The sequence below is a fragment of the Rhincodon typus genome, chromosome 25 (assembly GCF_021869965.1).
Source record: "Rhincodon typus isolate 14 chromosome 25, sRhiTyp1.1, whole genome shotgun sequence".
Classification (NCBI taxonomy): domain Eukaryota; kingdom Metazoa; phylum Chordata; class Chondrichthyes; order Orectolobiformes; family Rhincodontidae; genus Rhincodon; species Rhincodon typus.
Genome location: NC_063356.1, coordinates 25,445,442 through 25,461,955, shown reverse-complemented (window position 1 = coordinate 25,461,955; position 16,514 = coordinate 25,445,442). Strand labels below are relative to the sequence as shown.

The 16,514-nt window shown below is 41.1% G+C and overlaps 1 protein-coding gene across 5 annotated transcripts in view; it reads right to left on the bottom strand.

The window, feature by feature from the left end:
* LOC109932972 (ladinin-1-like) overlaps positions 1 to 16,514 on the bottom strand; it is a 98,780-nt gene that overhangs the window by 71,284 nt on the left and 10,982 nt on the right. For all 5 annotated transcript variants that reach the window (XM_048612280.1, XM_048612281.1, XM_020532010.2 and 2 more), the window contains exon 2: positions 1,274 to 1,402. In XM_048612280.1, coding sequence (XP_048468237.1) covers positions 1,274 to 1,402 — 129 coding nt within the window. The remainder of the gene's footprint in view (positions 1 to 1,273; positions 1,403 to 16,514) is intronic.

The window sequence follows — 16,514 nt, the reverse complement described above, 5'->3', positions numbered from 1 at the left end:
GTCCCCCTTCTCTTTTACCCGCCCCCCCCACTGGGCTTCTCCTCCCCACCCCCCCCCCCCCCCCCCCCCCCCCCCCCACTCCCCATTAGACTGGGAATTTTCTTTTTCAGATAATGAAAGCCTCAAATCAACCTGCCTCCATCATATTCTCAGCTTTGGCAATCTAGCTCAGAACCATTCATTGCAGGAGAAGAACTTTTTTTTCTCATTTTGCTGTCACTTTTGAGAGTTGGTGTTTTGCCTTTCTGAGCAATTGTACACATGATATTTTTATTATATTGGTCACTGTATATCTTATATATTGGGAAATTGGACATGGAAGGCATGAGGTGGTATGTGGTGCATGGGGTCTATAAGGGTCCATGTGTTGCAGGGGCAAACCTTGAGTTAGTATGGAGGGCATCAGGTGCATGGGAAAGGGTAAGGGAGTGGTGTGGCATGAGTTGGCACAGAGGGGAAAAGGAAATTGCCTAAAATCTTGAAAAATTACCATTCAAATGATTCCTAAATCAGATTACATTTCACAGCTCTTCTGAGGGGCAGTTACCATAGGTAATCTAATAGGGGTCCATGCTGGGGGCCTTGATGTTTTACAGTGCATATGAGGGAAGTGAAGGCAGATGACACAAATTATATTAGAAAATATGTCATGCAGAAGGATACGGATAGGTTGAGTGAGTGCACAAAAATCTGGTAGATGGAGTACAATGCGAGAAAATACGAAGTAGTTCCTTTGGCAGGAAGAATAAATAAAAAAGCAGAGTAGTACTTAAATAGGGAACAGTTGTCGAAATCCAAGGCACAGAAAGATTCAGGTGTTCTGGTGCATGTGTCACAAAAGGTTAATGTACAGCAAGTAATCAATAAGACTAAGATACATTCCCTTATTACAGGAAGGAAAATCAAGGCCTCAAGACTTTATTTCCAAATTTATTTTCAAATTGCTGATATTCACTTTGTAGGACTTCAATTTTGTTTCTTTCAATATTGCTGGTTCCAACACTAACTGCCAGTTCTGATTGACCCCTTTTCCTCTTCAAAATCTTTCTCACCCACTCCATGACATTCCTTATCTTGGCATTTAAGGGATACAATGGATCTAGGAGTGTCAGTTTTTGGCAGCAGAAGTGCATGTCAAATCCCCTCATTATGGAATCTCCTGTTATGGCAGCATTTTACTTCAGGAGTTCTACCCTTTTGATCACCACTTGCTCCCAATTAAAATTAATTTATATTTTTCTTTTACAAGACTGTTTAATTATAATATTTGTACCTGTTTTCAGACGTATGCTGTTCTTCAGCAATATCTTCATTATTTGGTACTGAATTACTCAGTCTGGCCTGGCGCCGACGAGCTTTCTCAAATTCCTCATCATCTTCCATTGATCTCTCCCTTGCCAGACTGGAAAACACGCAATAATTAGTTCGTTCAATGTAAACTTTGTTTCCAGGACATACCCGGCCCTTGTCTTTCTTAGAGTTGCTTCAAGGTCGATTTTAGCAAATTAGAGCAACACACCACTGTTTCTGAAATTAAAAAAACAGAAAATACTGGAGAAACTCAGCAGATCTGTCAGCAGGGAGAAGCAGATATGTCCAATAGTACCCTTAACCTATTGTTTCTGCTCCTCTACTGCATGTGACTTTGAAAACAGAGTCTGTGCAAGAACAGAAGGTTCTCTATCAAAACTGGTGACATGGACTGTCAAGCATAAATACTGCTGAAAGCTCAGTTTAGTCAGTAGAATGCTTGTCTCCAAGTCAACACAATGTGTGTTTTACTTGACAGCTCTATTTTAGGACACAAGCCATGCTGTCACCTCTGTGTAGACTTGAAAGGGGACCACAATGTTGGAGGCGTTCCTTTGGATTAGATAATAACCTGAGGCCTTTCATCGGGCTGCTTCTGTAGTTTTGGATGATGTACTGTTTGAAGAAGAACAGCGAGTTCCTTGGGGCCAAACCGTAACCCTATCATAGGTGCACTTAAACTATAGCTGTACAAAACTGATCATTTGGCCAATTGGCCTATAAACTGGCTGGGAATTCTGTCTTTAGAACGTGTGGGAGCTTATATCATATTTTTGTTACCTTGCGGTATTCCAATCAAAGCACATGATAGTGGATTAAGTAAACACTGCCATCATATATAGAAAAGTGGCAGTCAATTTGTGCAAACAAGGTCCCACAAAATCAAATAGCAGGAACAGATATTCTGTTTTAGTAATATTTGTAGAAAGATAAATATGTCTGCATCAGGTGCTGAAGTCTCTAGAATGGGATTTGAACCCCGAACGATCTGAATCAAATGCGAAAGCTGCCACTAAGTCCGATACTCAGTAGCTGTGTTTTAAACAAGGCGGAGTTCATAAAAATGTAACATAAATTGTATATTTAAATTATTCCACCTTTACGCCAATAATTGTATAAAATATTATCAATTGCAAAAATGTTAAATTGCTACAGTTGAATCACATCAGCAGTTTTGTGTTAATGTTTCCATTCAGCATTCTTTAACAAACAAAATCATTTCTTTAATTTAATTGGTGGTACTTTGATTGATAACATTGGTGTAAACTTTGTTCAGGTGAATGCAGATATGACTTTGGTTAGAATGCTGTAGTTCTTAGCCCCAGATCAGGATTCACAAACATAAACAAAGCTTGTCCTTCGTTGCAGCATTGTTGGAAAGGCCAACAATCCATTTGTCCAAATGAATATTAAGGAATCCCATGGAATATATTTCAAGAGGATCAAGAATTTTCCAGATACTTCAGCTGACATTCCTCTCTGAGCCAACACTCCAAGATTAACTGATTATTCATCATTTTATTTTGTACAGATTATTGGTCAGATCATTTGTGCACACTGTACCAGCCATTAAAGCAAAGGAAGAAAACACTTCATTGTGTAAAACACTGAAATTAAAAGAAAATGTCATTTATATGGTACTTTTCAAAGGCAGCATGCATTATATAATGATATTCAAATAAATCAGGATGAAGTAATTGGTAACATGACTCTGACATCAGTAAGAAAGAAAAGACCAGTTTAGAATCTGGATGTGAAGAGAGATGTCTTAGACATTACTCTAGAGAGATGCATTTGAGAGCCTACTGTGTACAATCATAAATTAAAGCATGACAAAGAGTACATAAGGAGTTAAAGAATCTCAATTAAAGATACAGAGCAAGTAGCCTCAGTGACAGTGTCTGCTCAGACACCCACAGCCCAAAATACATGAGACTGGAAATCACACAAGAAGGAAAAAGTTCAAGTATTTAAAGATACGGAACAAAAGGTGAGGGCAATTAGAACGGGTTACAGCGAGTCAGAACAGATTCTGGACAACCAACTTAAAGGCTTTGAAACAGAATATAAACGTTACACAGGAGCAAGTTGTTTCAATACTGACAGGCAGTTCACCATGGTTTAGGACTGAGCATGTCAGCCCTAACATAAACTCTAAGATTCAGGAGGTACAGATCTCCAGTTAGGAGGAGAAACTCAGCTTATTTTACCTGTCAAAAATAGCTTGCCAAACTGGCAATGAGCAAGTTTTCACAAGGTTGGTTGGAAACAATGAATTTTGGCAGATATCCTTAGACTAGGAGTCAAGATTACTGACACTATTTATTGTACCATTCAAGCAAAATTGCTTCAACCATCTTTATTTGGGATCTCCTAGGCACTAGAGATTTTCCAAAAGCACAACGTCCAAAATCCTGGAAGGGAAACAGCGAGCCATTTTTTCAAATGAATGATATGCTAGTACGTGATAAAATGCAAAAGGAACATGGCCAGAGAATCGGGGGAACCTTTAAAGACACTACAAAAGTATGCTGTACACTAAATGAGAAGTAGCAATTCTCAAGGATGATGATTACATTTCTAGGACACATATCCATGAAAAAAGGATTCATTGCATATGCAATGAAGATGTCAGCCCTGAGTAAATTTGTGGCATTGAAATGTATAAATGATGTACAAAGTTTCTAAGGTTTAGTGAATGAAATGGGAAAGGGTATACCTTACTTAACTTACTCAACCCATGAGAATTCTTCTGTTTTAAAAAAAGTTCAGCAATGATATTGGGGTCAAGAATACTTTGCAGCTTTTGAAAGGATTAAAAAGAAACTATATTCTACTGACAATTTAGCATATTGTAATCCAGCCTTGTTCACAATAATAGGCTCAGATACATTATTTGTTATATAAGGTGATGGCTCTGAACATCATACTCCACCCAATCTGATGATGTCATATTGTTATGGATATAAAATTGACGAGTCTAGAAGTAGATGTTGATGGGGTCAGACATACCATTTCTGTATCCTATTAGTCATAGTAATTATGTCTAACCAGGCAATGCAACTTGTACGTTTTGCTATTATGCAATGATTTAGATTTGTGTTGTTAAGAAAAGTGCTTCTTCTTGTTAAACATAGAAGATAGGAGCAGGAGGAGGCCATTCAGCCCTTTGAGCCTGCCCACCATTCTTCACAATCATGGCTGATTGTCCGACTCAATAGCTTAGTCTAGCTTTCTCTTCATAACCTTTGATCCCATTTGCCCCAAGTGTGATATCTAGTTGTCTCTTGAATACATTTAATGCTTTGGCATCAACTACTTCCTGTGGTAACAAATTCCACAGGCTCACCACTCTTTGGGTGAAGAAATGTCTCCTCATCTCCGTCCTAAATGGTCTATCCTGAATCCTCATACTGTGACCCCTGTTTGGACTCACTAGTGGGTTATCTTCTACTCCAGTTGCCTGCAAAGGCAATAGACCCAGCATTGAAAGGACCCAGCACTCTAGCCCAACCAAAAACATAGCACTTAGAACAGCACTTATTGAAGTGAAAACTGACAGCACATAAAAACTTGTCCATTTTGTATTGCTGAAAACTTAACAGATTTACACATTAGGAAGCATTAGCAGTTACAGACTAACTCATGGGCCTGAACATCTGGGTCAAGATAAACCACCAGCCTTTGGTAAAACTATTGCAATTGAAAGAAATTTTGAAAAATCTCTATGCATTCAAAGATTCAGCTTTAGGCTGAAGAAGTATATAATGGAATATACCATCAATGTTCCAGGCAAGATACAAATAATGGCAGATATAGTCTCATAGAAAGTAGTGGATTGAGTTGTTAAAGGAAATCTGATTGCAATAGAGGAGGGAGATTTTTATTCCATGGCAAGAGCGAACATTACCAGGAAATGATGGACATATCTTTTAAATCTGCCCAGTAGTGTGAAAAGGTCATAAAACTATGCCTGCAAAGGAGGTTGAAATGTAATTTAATAAACCAAGTGCTGTAAAAGTATCACAAACAAACAATAATAGAAAATTTGTTGTTATACTACCAAACAATGGTTTTAATCAATTTGATGCAAAATGAAATGCTACAGAAGCTCCATTGGGTATGGGTATGTCTAAAATACATTGCAAGGCTATAATAGTGTGGTAGTCAAGTATTACAAAAGACGTAGAGGATTACATTTTGTCACGTCAAAACGTGTGGCATATGTAGCCAAGTGCATATTGAACTAACAATTTCATCAAGATTTATTCAATTTTAAAAGAAAGATACATTTGGTTCTACTTGACTTTTATGCAAATTGGATTGAAGTAGTTAAGTTCATTCAAGTTTTCACTCAGTGTTTATAGCATTCAAAAATATCTCTGCAGTACATAGTTTCTGGAAGTATTGATCTCATTGGATCCAAGAAGTGAGACCAAGTATGACTATCACAGGATGTGGGACAGCCATAAATACACGACATTACACATTGTGCACAGGGGTACAACTGGTCCAGACACAGTGCTAGACCATCACCCCAGTGTTGTACTCGTGTTGTGCAGATGCCGGTGTTGGACTGGAGTGGACAAAGTCAGAAGTAACATGACACCACGTTATAGACCAACAGGTTTATTTAAAATCACAAGCTTTCAAAACGCTGCTCCTTTGACTTCACCTGATGAAGGAGTAGCGCTCCAAAAGTTTGTGATTTCAAATAAACCTGTTGGACTGTAACTTCTGACTTTGTATTCAAGTGAATAGTTTGGGATATCCAGTCAGAGTTCCAGATTTTCTCTCAATCTATGAGATTTGGACTTTGACAAGGAGAGGAGGTAGTAATAATATTAATGGTAATAATGATATTAATGATTACAAAGATCAAATAAGTAAAAACAAATTACTGCAATAATGTAAACCAGACAGAAAAAAAACTTGTAGGAAAGATCTGATATAGATGAGATTCATATAAATCATGGATGTAACTGATCATATGATCATATGATTCTGACATTAGAAAAAGAGAGGAGATCACTCTAGAAGAAACAACGAAGAAGGCTTAGCCACTACCCAACAGAACTGAGTCCTAGAATCTATTGTGTACAGAAGTAAAATGAAGGAATGTTACTATAGATAAAGAACTGATGAGTCTTATTTTGAGATAAGGAAAAATTCACCTCAGAGGCAGTGTTTGTGCAGGCACCCACAGCCCACAGACACTCCAGACTGGTTCTCAAAGTGCAGGTGATAGTATAAAGCACAACATAAAGCAGACAACCCAAAGCATTCTATGGCCAATTCAATATTTTTGAAGTGGGTGATGTGAAATGCAGTCGATCAGATTTATTTTTGTGACATTGATAGAGGGATAATTGTTGTCCAGGGCATATGGGCTAACACACATTTTCTTCTTTGATATCAAGTTATGGGACTTTTTTTACCGTAGTATTGCACGTTATTGGCAACCACAATGAGAGACACTTTGGTCTGTAAAGCATTTATATGTAAGGATAACTTTATATATTATTTCCATTGTTGGTTATACCTTCTTGGTAGCCTTATGTATGTGACTTCATTCAATAAATCTGAAGTCAGTTTTATGCAATTCACGACATACAGCTGTTTCCAGAGAGGTAGAACTGTCAAATGCAATGGAACCAAGAAAATCTCTGGCTTAACCCTGTCCTGTGATGAGGATTGAAAACAATATCATTGTTGTAAGATCTGAGTGAAGGAGGAGCAAGTTAAGCAATAGATCCTGTTCCTGACATAATCCAGTAACTTTAGATGAAAATGGGATGTCAGTGCCAGGATTCAGTCAGGAAAGTATTGCACCTTGCTATGTCACAAAACTCCCAACTTTCACAGATTGAGCAATCCTCCAACACTTACTGCACAGTCTGTCTATTTTCATATGGTCCAGGGGAATGCTGAAACCCATGTATAGTATCACTGCAAAAATCAGTCACTAAGCATAGCACACCAGAAATCATTCTTTATGGTACAGTGTTTTGTTTTACTAACATGGAGAAAAATGTTACAGAACCCAACCACTAGTAACATGGCCATACAATCCCATAATTCCAGAAGCACAAAACAGATCAATGTGAACCAAATAGAGTGTAATTTGTTAACATTTAAACTCACCACCTCCATCTCCACATAAATGTAATCTGGGTGGGGAATTTCAATGTCCACCACTAAGAATGGCTCGGCAAGCAATGCTACAGATTGAGCTGGTCGGCTTCTAAAGGACATAGCCGCTAGACTGAGTTTGCGGCAGGTGGCGCGTGAACCAATAAGAGGGAAAAACGTACGTGACCTCATCCTTACCAATCTGCCAGCTGCAATTGCAATTGTCCATGACAGTATCGGTAAGAGTGACCATCGCACAGTCTCTGTGGAGATGAAGTCTCGCCTTCACATTGAGAATAACGTCCACCGTGTTGTGTGGCACTATCACTGTGCTAAATGGGACACTTCAAACAGATCTAGCAACTCAAGACTGGGTATCCCTGAGGCGGTGTGGGCCATCAACAGCAGCAAAATTGTACTCCAGCACAATCTGTTACCTCATGGCCTGGCATATTCCCCACTCAACCATGACCACCAAGCCAGGGGATCAACGCTGGTTCAATGGTGAGTGCAAGAGGGCATGCCAGGAGCAGCACCAAGCATACCTAAAAATGAGGTGTCAACCTGGCGAAGCCACCAAACAGGACTACATGCACACCAAACAGCAACCAAAAGACAGGGCTAAGCAATCCCACAACCAACAGAAGCTCTGTATTCCTGCCACATCCAGTCATGAATGGTGGTGGACAATGAAACAACTCACTGGAGGCAGCGGCTCCACAATTATCCCCATCATCAATGATGGAAGAACCCAGCACATCAGTGCAAAAGTTAAGGCTGAAGCATTCGCAGAAATCTTCAGCCAGAAGTGCTGAGTGGACAATCCATCTCAGCCTCCTTCAGTGGTCACCCAGCATTACAGATACTAGTCTTCAGCCAATTCAATTCACTCCACATGATATCAAGAAATGGTTGGAGACACTGGATACTGCAAATGCCACAGGCCCTGACAACATTCCAGCAATAGTACTGAAGGCTTGTGCTCAAGAACTTGCCGCTCCCATAGCCAAGCTGATGCAGTACAGTTATAACACTGGCATCTACCCAGTAATGTGGGAAATTGCCCAAGTGCATCCTGTACGCAAAAAGCAGGACAAATCCAACCTGGCCAATTACCACCACATCAGTCTCCTCTCCAGCATCAGTAAGGTGATGGAAGGTATCATCAACAGTGCTATCAAGCAGCACCTGCTCAGCAATAACCTGCTCAGTGACGCCCAGCTGGGGTTCCGCCAGGGCCACTCAGCTCCCGACCTCATTACAGCCTTGGTTCAGACACGTACAAAAGAGCTGAATTCCAGAGGTGAGGTGAGAGTGACAGCCTTGACATCAAGGCTACATTTGACAGAGTGTAGCATCAAGGAGCCCTAGCAAAATTAGAATCAATGGATATCAGGGGGCAAACTCTCCGGTGGTTGGAATCATACCTGACACAAAGGAAGATGGTTGTGGTTGTTGGGGGCCAATCATCATCTCAGCCCCAGGACATCTTTGCAGGAGTTCCTCAGGGTAGGTTCCTCGGCCCAATCATCTTCAGCTGCTTCATCAATGACCTTCCCTCCATCATAACATGGGAAGTGGGCATGTTCACCGATGATTGCACAATATTCAGCACCATTTGCGACTCCTCAAATACTGAAACAGTCCATGTTCAAATGCAACAAGATCTGGACAATATCCAGGCTTGGGCTGACAAGAGGCCAGTGACATTCATGCCACACAAATGCCAGGCTATGTCTCTTATTGGTGATGGTCAATCTAACCACCACCCCTTGATATTCAATGGTGTTACCACCACTGAATCCCCCACTATCAATATCCTGGGGGTTATTATTGATCAGAAACTCAACTGGACTCACCACATAAACAGTGGCTACAACAGCAGGTCAGATGCTAGGAATACTATGGTGGCTAACTCACCTCTTGACTCCTCAAAGCCTGTCCACCATTTACAAGACACAAGTCAGGAGTGTGATGGAATATTCCCCACTTGCCTGGATGAGTCCAGCCCCAACAACAGTTAAGAAGTTTGACACCATCCAGGACAAAGCAGTTCACTTGATTGGCACTATGTCCACAAGCATCCACTCCCTCTACCACTGATGCTCAGTAGCAGCAGTGTGTACTATCTACAAGGTGCACTGCAGAAATTCACTAAAAGATCCTCAGACAGCACCTTCCAAACCCACAACCACTTCCATCTAGAAGGGCAAGGGCAGCAGACATATGGGAACACCACCTTTAAGGTTCCCTCCAAGCCACTCACCACCCTGACTTGGAAATATACCACTGTTCCTTCACTGTCACTGGGTCAAAATGCCGGAATTCCTTCCCTTAGGACATTGTGTGTTAACCCACAGCAGGTGGACTGCAGCGGTTCAAGAAGGCAGCTCACCACCACCTTCTCAAGGGCAACTAGGGATGGACAAGAAATGCTGGCCAGCCAGCAATGCCCACATCCCACAAATGAATAAAAGAAAGTCCTCATTCCCATAGTAGATAATATTGCAGATTATACCATCACATCTCCACTGATATGACCGAAGATTTTGTCTGACTTGTTTTATCAGTTATCTCCTGGCAGATTTAAACTAGAAAGAGAAAAAATTGCAACTCCATACCCGGGCAGAAATAAACACCTCTGTGCTATTCCTGTTAACTGTTTCAATGTGAAACAACTGTTTATTTGCAGCAATTTCAGATTTACAAATGTGATGGGAAATATGGCTCCAGACAATTCGAGCACAATTAGATTGAAAAAAAAGCCTTGTGTGTGAAGTTGGAGTATCACTGTTGGAATCTGCGATCTGAACTTACTGTATATGAAGGTATTAGTACAGAATGTTGTCAATAGGCTAAGGGAGCAATATACGTCCAAGAGATTTAGTTTTTTTTTGGTATAAAATGTCCTCATGTCACTGTGTATATTCAGCCCAGCTGACTGTAGCAGTAATCTGTAATATATTCATAAAAACTCAATCTCTGTTACGGTTCAGGAAGAGGAATTCTGACCATTTTTCTGTCAGTTGAGAGGAATGTGGTGCTTAAACTTCCTCATCACATTGACCTATTGTCTTTTCATAGCTTTCTTTAATTAAGCTAGTTAATAACATCCTTCATTATGCTAATCAAATTAGTTCATCTGGGAATCATGAAAATATATTTAATAATTACAGAGTGGTGGTAAAATCCCATGACTTAACAGAGACTTTAATTTAAAGTTTTTGAGAAGATTTGTAGCTCGAGTTGTGGATGAGGTTGTAGACTTGCTCGCCGAGCCGGTGTGTTTGTTTGCAGACGTTTCATCACCCTGCTAGGTAACATCGTCAGTGCGCCTCCGATGAAGCGTTGGTGTTCTGTCCCACTTGCTATTTATATGCCTTGGTTTGCTGGGGTGGTTGGCATCACTTTCAGTTCGGTTTCTCGGTGGTTTGTATATTGGGTCCAGTTCAATGTGTTTGTTGATGGGGTTCCAGTTGGAATGCCAGGCCTCCAGGAATACCCTGGCATGTCTCTGTTTGGCTTATGCTATTATGGATGTATTGTCCCAGTCAAACTTCTGTCCTCCCTTGTCTATGTGTATTGAGACTGGTGAGAATTGGTCGTGTCTCTCAGTGGTTAGTTGGTATTCGTGCATCCTTATTGTCAGTTTTCTTCCAGTTTGGACGATGTTTCACACAATCCTTGCATGATATTTTGTATATTACGTTAGTTTTATTAGTTTTGGGTATGGGATCCTTTACATTCGTCAGTGGCTGTCGCAGGGTGGTTGTTGGTTTTTGGGCTACTCTGATACCTAGGAGTCTGAGTAGTCTTGTGGTCATCTCTGCTTTTTCTCTGATGTACGGTAGGGTGACTAGTGTGTCTGGCCGTGTTGTGTCTTCTTGTTGTGGTCTGTTGAGGAGGTAACAGTGGATTGTGGTTTTTGGTTATCTGTTCCTTTTAAAAACTCCATATAAGTGCTCCTGTTCTGTTTTATGCAATTCCAGGTTGCTGCAGTGTGTTGTGGCTCATTTGAATAATGTCCTGATGCAGCTTTGTTTATGGCTTTTGGGGTGGTTGTTAGTGTAATTAAGTATCTGGCCCATATGTGTGGTCATTCTATATACACTAGTCTGGAGTTCCCCGTTGTTCTTACATTCTAGGAAGGGTAGTTGGCTATTGTTCTCTTCTTCTTTTGTGAATTTTATTCCGGTGATGATGCTGTTTATGCGTTGGTGGGTTTCTTCTAGTCTTGTGCTTTTGATGCATGAACACCAACTAGCCACCAAGAGACACAACCAATTCTCACTGGTCTCAATACACACAGACAAAGAAGGACATGAATTCGACTGGGACAATACATCCATAATAGCACAAGCCAAACAAAGACATGCCAGGGAATTCCCGGAAGCCTGGCATTCCAACCGGAACTCCATCCAAAAAACACATTGAACTGGACCCGATATACAAACCAATGAAAAACAGAACTGGAAGTGATGCCAACCACCCCAGCAAACCGAGGCACATAAATAACAAACGGGACAGAACGCCAATGCTTCATCGGAGACGCACTGACGATGTTACCTAGCAGGATGACAAAACGTCTGCAATCAAATGCAATGGCTCGGCAAACAAGCCTAGAATCTCAGAGACTTTGATTGTTATAGAATCTAAATTGAATATGATGTGTCGTATGAATTAAATAACACCTACGCATTGAAAATATTTCTATAAATAAAAAGGAGGTAGAATTTAAATATTTTATCCATTTAAAAATAAATCAATTGTATTATAATAGAATACTTAATAGTCAATACATTAAATGAATCCTCTTTTTTCTTTGATATGGTTCCTATTTCAAATAACGTAACAGCTTTAGCATCCTAAATTCTATCATGAAGTAACAACTTGTAAACCAATGTCATCAATGTTACGATATGGGAAAGCAGAAAAAGAAAGCTTTTGAAAAGTGTGCTGAGAATTTGGTCTCCCAAGAAAAGAGTATCTCACTACTGATGATGAAAATGGCCAAAGATGGTTGTGTATATGACAGAAGTAATCATACTGCACTAAGTGAGATTTTTCAATATAATTTTCTTACTAGTTGATCTGCAGTTTGGTGGTGCTGAAGGGTTGGCTGTAGTCTGATCCCTTCAAAGTTGTTTCACTTAATTCTTCACTTTTCAGAAAGGTAACAACAAGCTTTATGTGAGAAATGGATTGAATGAACACCAGTGAAAATTCGTCCCTAGTGTATTTAGCTGGATTCAACCTCATTGGCTTTTAAAGGTAAATAAATGCATTCTAAGGTAACTTAAAGGGGAAAACACAATAGATTGCCAACAGCTGCTTCAGGAGTTTAGAAATCCCAGCAGGAAATTACTGCTTTTTTTTCTGTTTTTTCACACTTTTGAGATTTATAGGTGTGAGGTCTAAACTGTGACAGGTCTGTACAAGACACAAACCTCTGAATACAGATGGATTAGTTCACAGATTGATATCTAAAAGTGAGATGAACTTGTGGCATGTTTGCAATAAAGTGTGCAGATGGAGAAATCAATTTAGTTAATCAACGGTCAGGAGTTTATTCAGGAGAGGCAGAGGATGGAGAAGGCCCTTGCATTTCCTATCACAGGTCACTAGTGTATTCATGGAATAGAACAGTTTCCTGTACTGGGAGATGCTGTTATTGCATACATGTTGCCTTGCAGCTATATACTCGCAGCAAATTAATCCCAAGATATTTCAAAAACTTTGTTATTTAAGAGAACGGACGCCAGATCTATGATTAGTGCTATGCTGTCTAAATGAAACAGATGAATTCACGTAACAAATAAATCCCTTGGACTTCAGAAATGTTTGTTCGTAGTGCTTGAGATGGCTAAAAAGCCAGAATAAAGGGTTACTTTTTCTGTGATCTTTACACAGTCAGACATGGCACAAAAGCAGCAACTGTCTGAAGATTTTCTTGACAAATTTCTGTCTCTTCAGGAGCCCAATAAGCTCCTGATGATCTGGGGAGGGGTGTAGCTGATTAAAGAAAATACATTCAGAGGGAAAACAACAGTTGTGGGTTTTACCAGTCTCTTATGGTTTGCATTCTACAAAATAAATGTAATCATGCTGTCTTGTCTGAACACAGTGATATGTAATTTTTCATTGCTTTTGAATGAATAACATTGACTGGAGTGCCCATAATTCTAGTTGCCACAATTTGCTGATTTTTAGCTCCACAAAATCTTCAAAACAACATCTGCATCATTGATGTGTAGACTTAGCAGGTTCCAGGTGTTAACATCAGGAACATTATCAAGGAATGTCAACAAAATCTCAGTAATCTCCTTTTAGTTCTTACTATCATCAATCAATTATATTGCCAACTTAGAGCCAAATTCTTAGTGATTTTATTCTGTACAGAGCTCCTTTAACGCAAGGTGCTTCCAGAAAGAGCAGAATCCCACATTTTTACATAGGTCATAGAGCTATCATATTGCTATCCACCACCAGTAAAAATACGCATGTAGCCAATTCAGTAATTAGATACAAAGCCCATAGGGGCAACCTCAATACCTTTCCCCACAGATGTATCAGCACTAACAGCTGAGCCATCCATTTGCAATCCATTCATTCAACGTTTCATGTAATTACAGAGGAAGACAGCTCATATCTAGGCAGAGCAATATCGTTGTGGTTGGGGGTTGGGGGGGAAGGGTGTGTGTGTCTGTGTGTACACATACTGCCTCCTGCACACCCCACCAGCTCCCGTACTGAAATGAGATGAACGCAATGTGGCAACAGAGGCTGCTGAGGACCTTACACCGACTGCAGTGCAAATAAGGGCGGGAGAAATGTCCCAGGCCACTGGCATTCAAAGGAGAGCTGGAGACCAGGCACCGGCTCAGGCTCCAGCAGGGTATGACCCTGTGGTCTCGGCAGAAGCAGCAGGGAGATTTGAGAGACGCACTGGCCTTCATCACTGAGAAGGTGGATTGATGCAGTCAGTGTTGCGACTGCATGCCATGCTAACATGGGCATGTTAACAGTGGCCATTGAAAAATAGGCCCAGCACCCTCAAGGGATGTTGCCGAATTGCAGGCACTTTCACTCCATCTCACCAGACATTGGCCCTCAGGACCAAATGCATGGAGAGAAGAGGACTCCGACCCGAGTCCAGGTGCCTGTCCTCACAAGGACTCAGGGCACTGCCAGGATATACACAGTCACAGCAAGAGATCCATGCTGCTCCTTGGCAGTTGAGTCACTGTGGACACTGAGGAGGTGGCCAGGATCTTCACTTCAACCTTGCTTACGCCACTCTGACTCTTCAAATATCAGGGCAAGGCGGCTCAACTTGCCCTTAACCAGAAGGCTCATAACATGTTTGATCTATCCTTACCCAAAAGCCCCAAGATCACCTGACCATACCTCCAAGGCCAACAGCATCCACCACGGGAGCTGGTTTCCTCCACATCGTCTGTGCAACAGGGGATTACTGTGTGTCAACGAGAGAGAGTGAGAGGAGAATGAAATTATACTGAGAGCGCATGGGGGCATGATTGATAGTTAAGTAAATAATTTGTTCTGTTCATAAATGTTTGTTTTTCATTGATCAGGCTGTTGTCCATGTCTCTATGTTGGGGCCAGATGCATCGTTGTGCCCTGTGGCTTCACACCTTAGGCATTAAGGAGGCACAGTGTTCAGGTATCTGTGAAAAGCACCAATTACATCATTTTGGATACAGAGGCAGCCATGTGTGTACATTGTATCAACTCACTTCTACACTTTCTCCCCCACATCCCCAACTTCAACATAGTCAACTGAACAGTAGGCAGTGCATAAATTAGGCAGATTCCCAGCAGTGATGATGCCAGGGTGATGCAACACACAGAGATGGTCATTGCTGCAGGATGGCCAGTGAGTGCATGCCTGTGCCATCAATGCATCATGTGCTCATAGCCAATGTTCTACCCATTGCAGGTGTCATTGCAGCTGGTTTGCTGAACATTGGGATGTGTACAATGTGCTTCATGGACTGTGGCAGACTTCCTTCCTGGACTGGCTGCTACAGGGACAAAGGACTGACTGTGACCCACACCTATGTAAAGGCACTTTGACCATTTGCCTAACTGCAGCTGAAGCCCAGAACTAGTGTAGGTGGCCACCAATAATCCCACTAAGTTTTGAGCACACAGCCGCTCCAATATTCCACGTATGGCAATCGGCATCAGCACACAGATCACGGCATTGACTTCCAGTTTCAGAAGTTGCTGCCACACACTGGTTTCAGAGGCCAACATAGCAGGTAAGAAAATTAGAGGGAAAGCTGGAAGCCACCCATCACTGACTGTGGCGTGTCCCCTGACAGGTGCCCACATGGAATTCATTGCAGACTACTCCCACCAGGACTAGGTCCCACTGCTTGGTGCAGCTGCAGTGTGTTTGGCATGAATGCGGCTGCTACATGGTACAGGTCCAAAACTGCACTGACATACAGCAAGATGTACACACCCTTGGCCTTTTGAAAATCCATGCATTCCACTTTGGGAACAGCCTTCCCCTCATCAGCTCTCTTGGTTCGCTCTTCAGAAAACTAAAAAAATTAATTAGCAGTGATTTTCCGTTAACAGAACCATGTTGATGCTTCTGAACCAATCTACATTTTTCCGTATGACTACTAATTCTATCCCAAATAACTGTTTCTAGAAATTTCCCCACTTCCGAAGTTAAACTGACTGGTCTATTGGTGAAGAAAGACGTTATGTTTGAAATTATATATCCTCCTGAACCACCGCAAAATCCAGGAAAGATTGCAAAATAATTGCCAGTGCCTCTGCAATTTCTATTCACTTCCCACTGACATGATCTCTATCAAAAGTACATACTTTCTTCTTCATCTTAATCTCTATAGCTCTCGTCATACATAGAACTCTTAATTGTCATACATTTTCTCTTCATGGGAATATACCTGGGCTCAACATGTCTCTTCAGTAAAGGCAGTCTGTAATTCAGTGATAACAAGGTGTAGAGCTGGATGAACACAGCAGGCCAAGCAGCATCAGAGGAGCAGGGAAGCTGACATTTTGGGTCT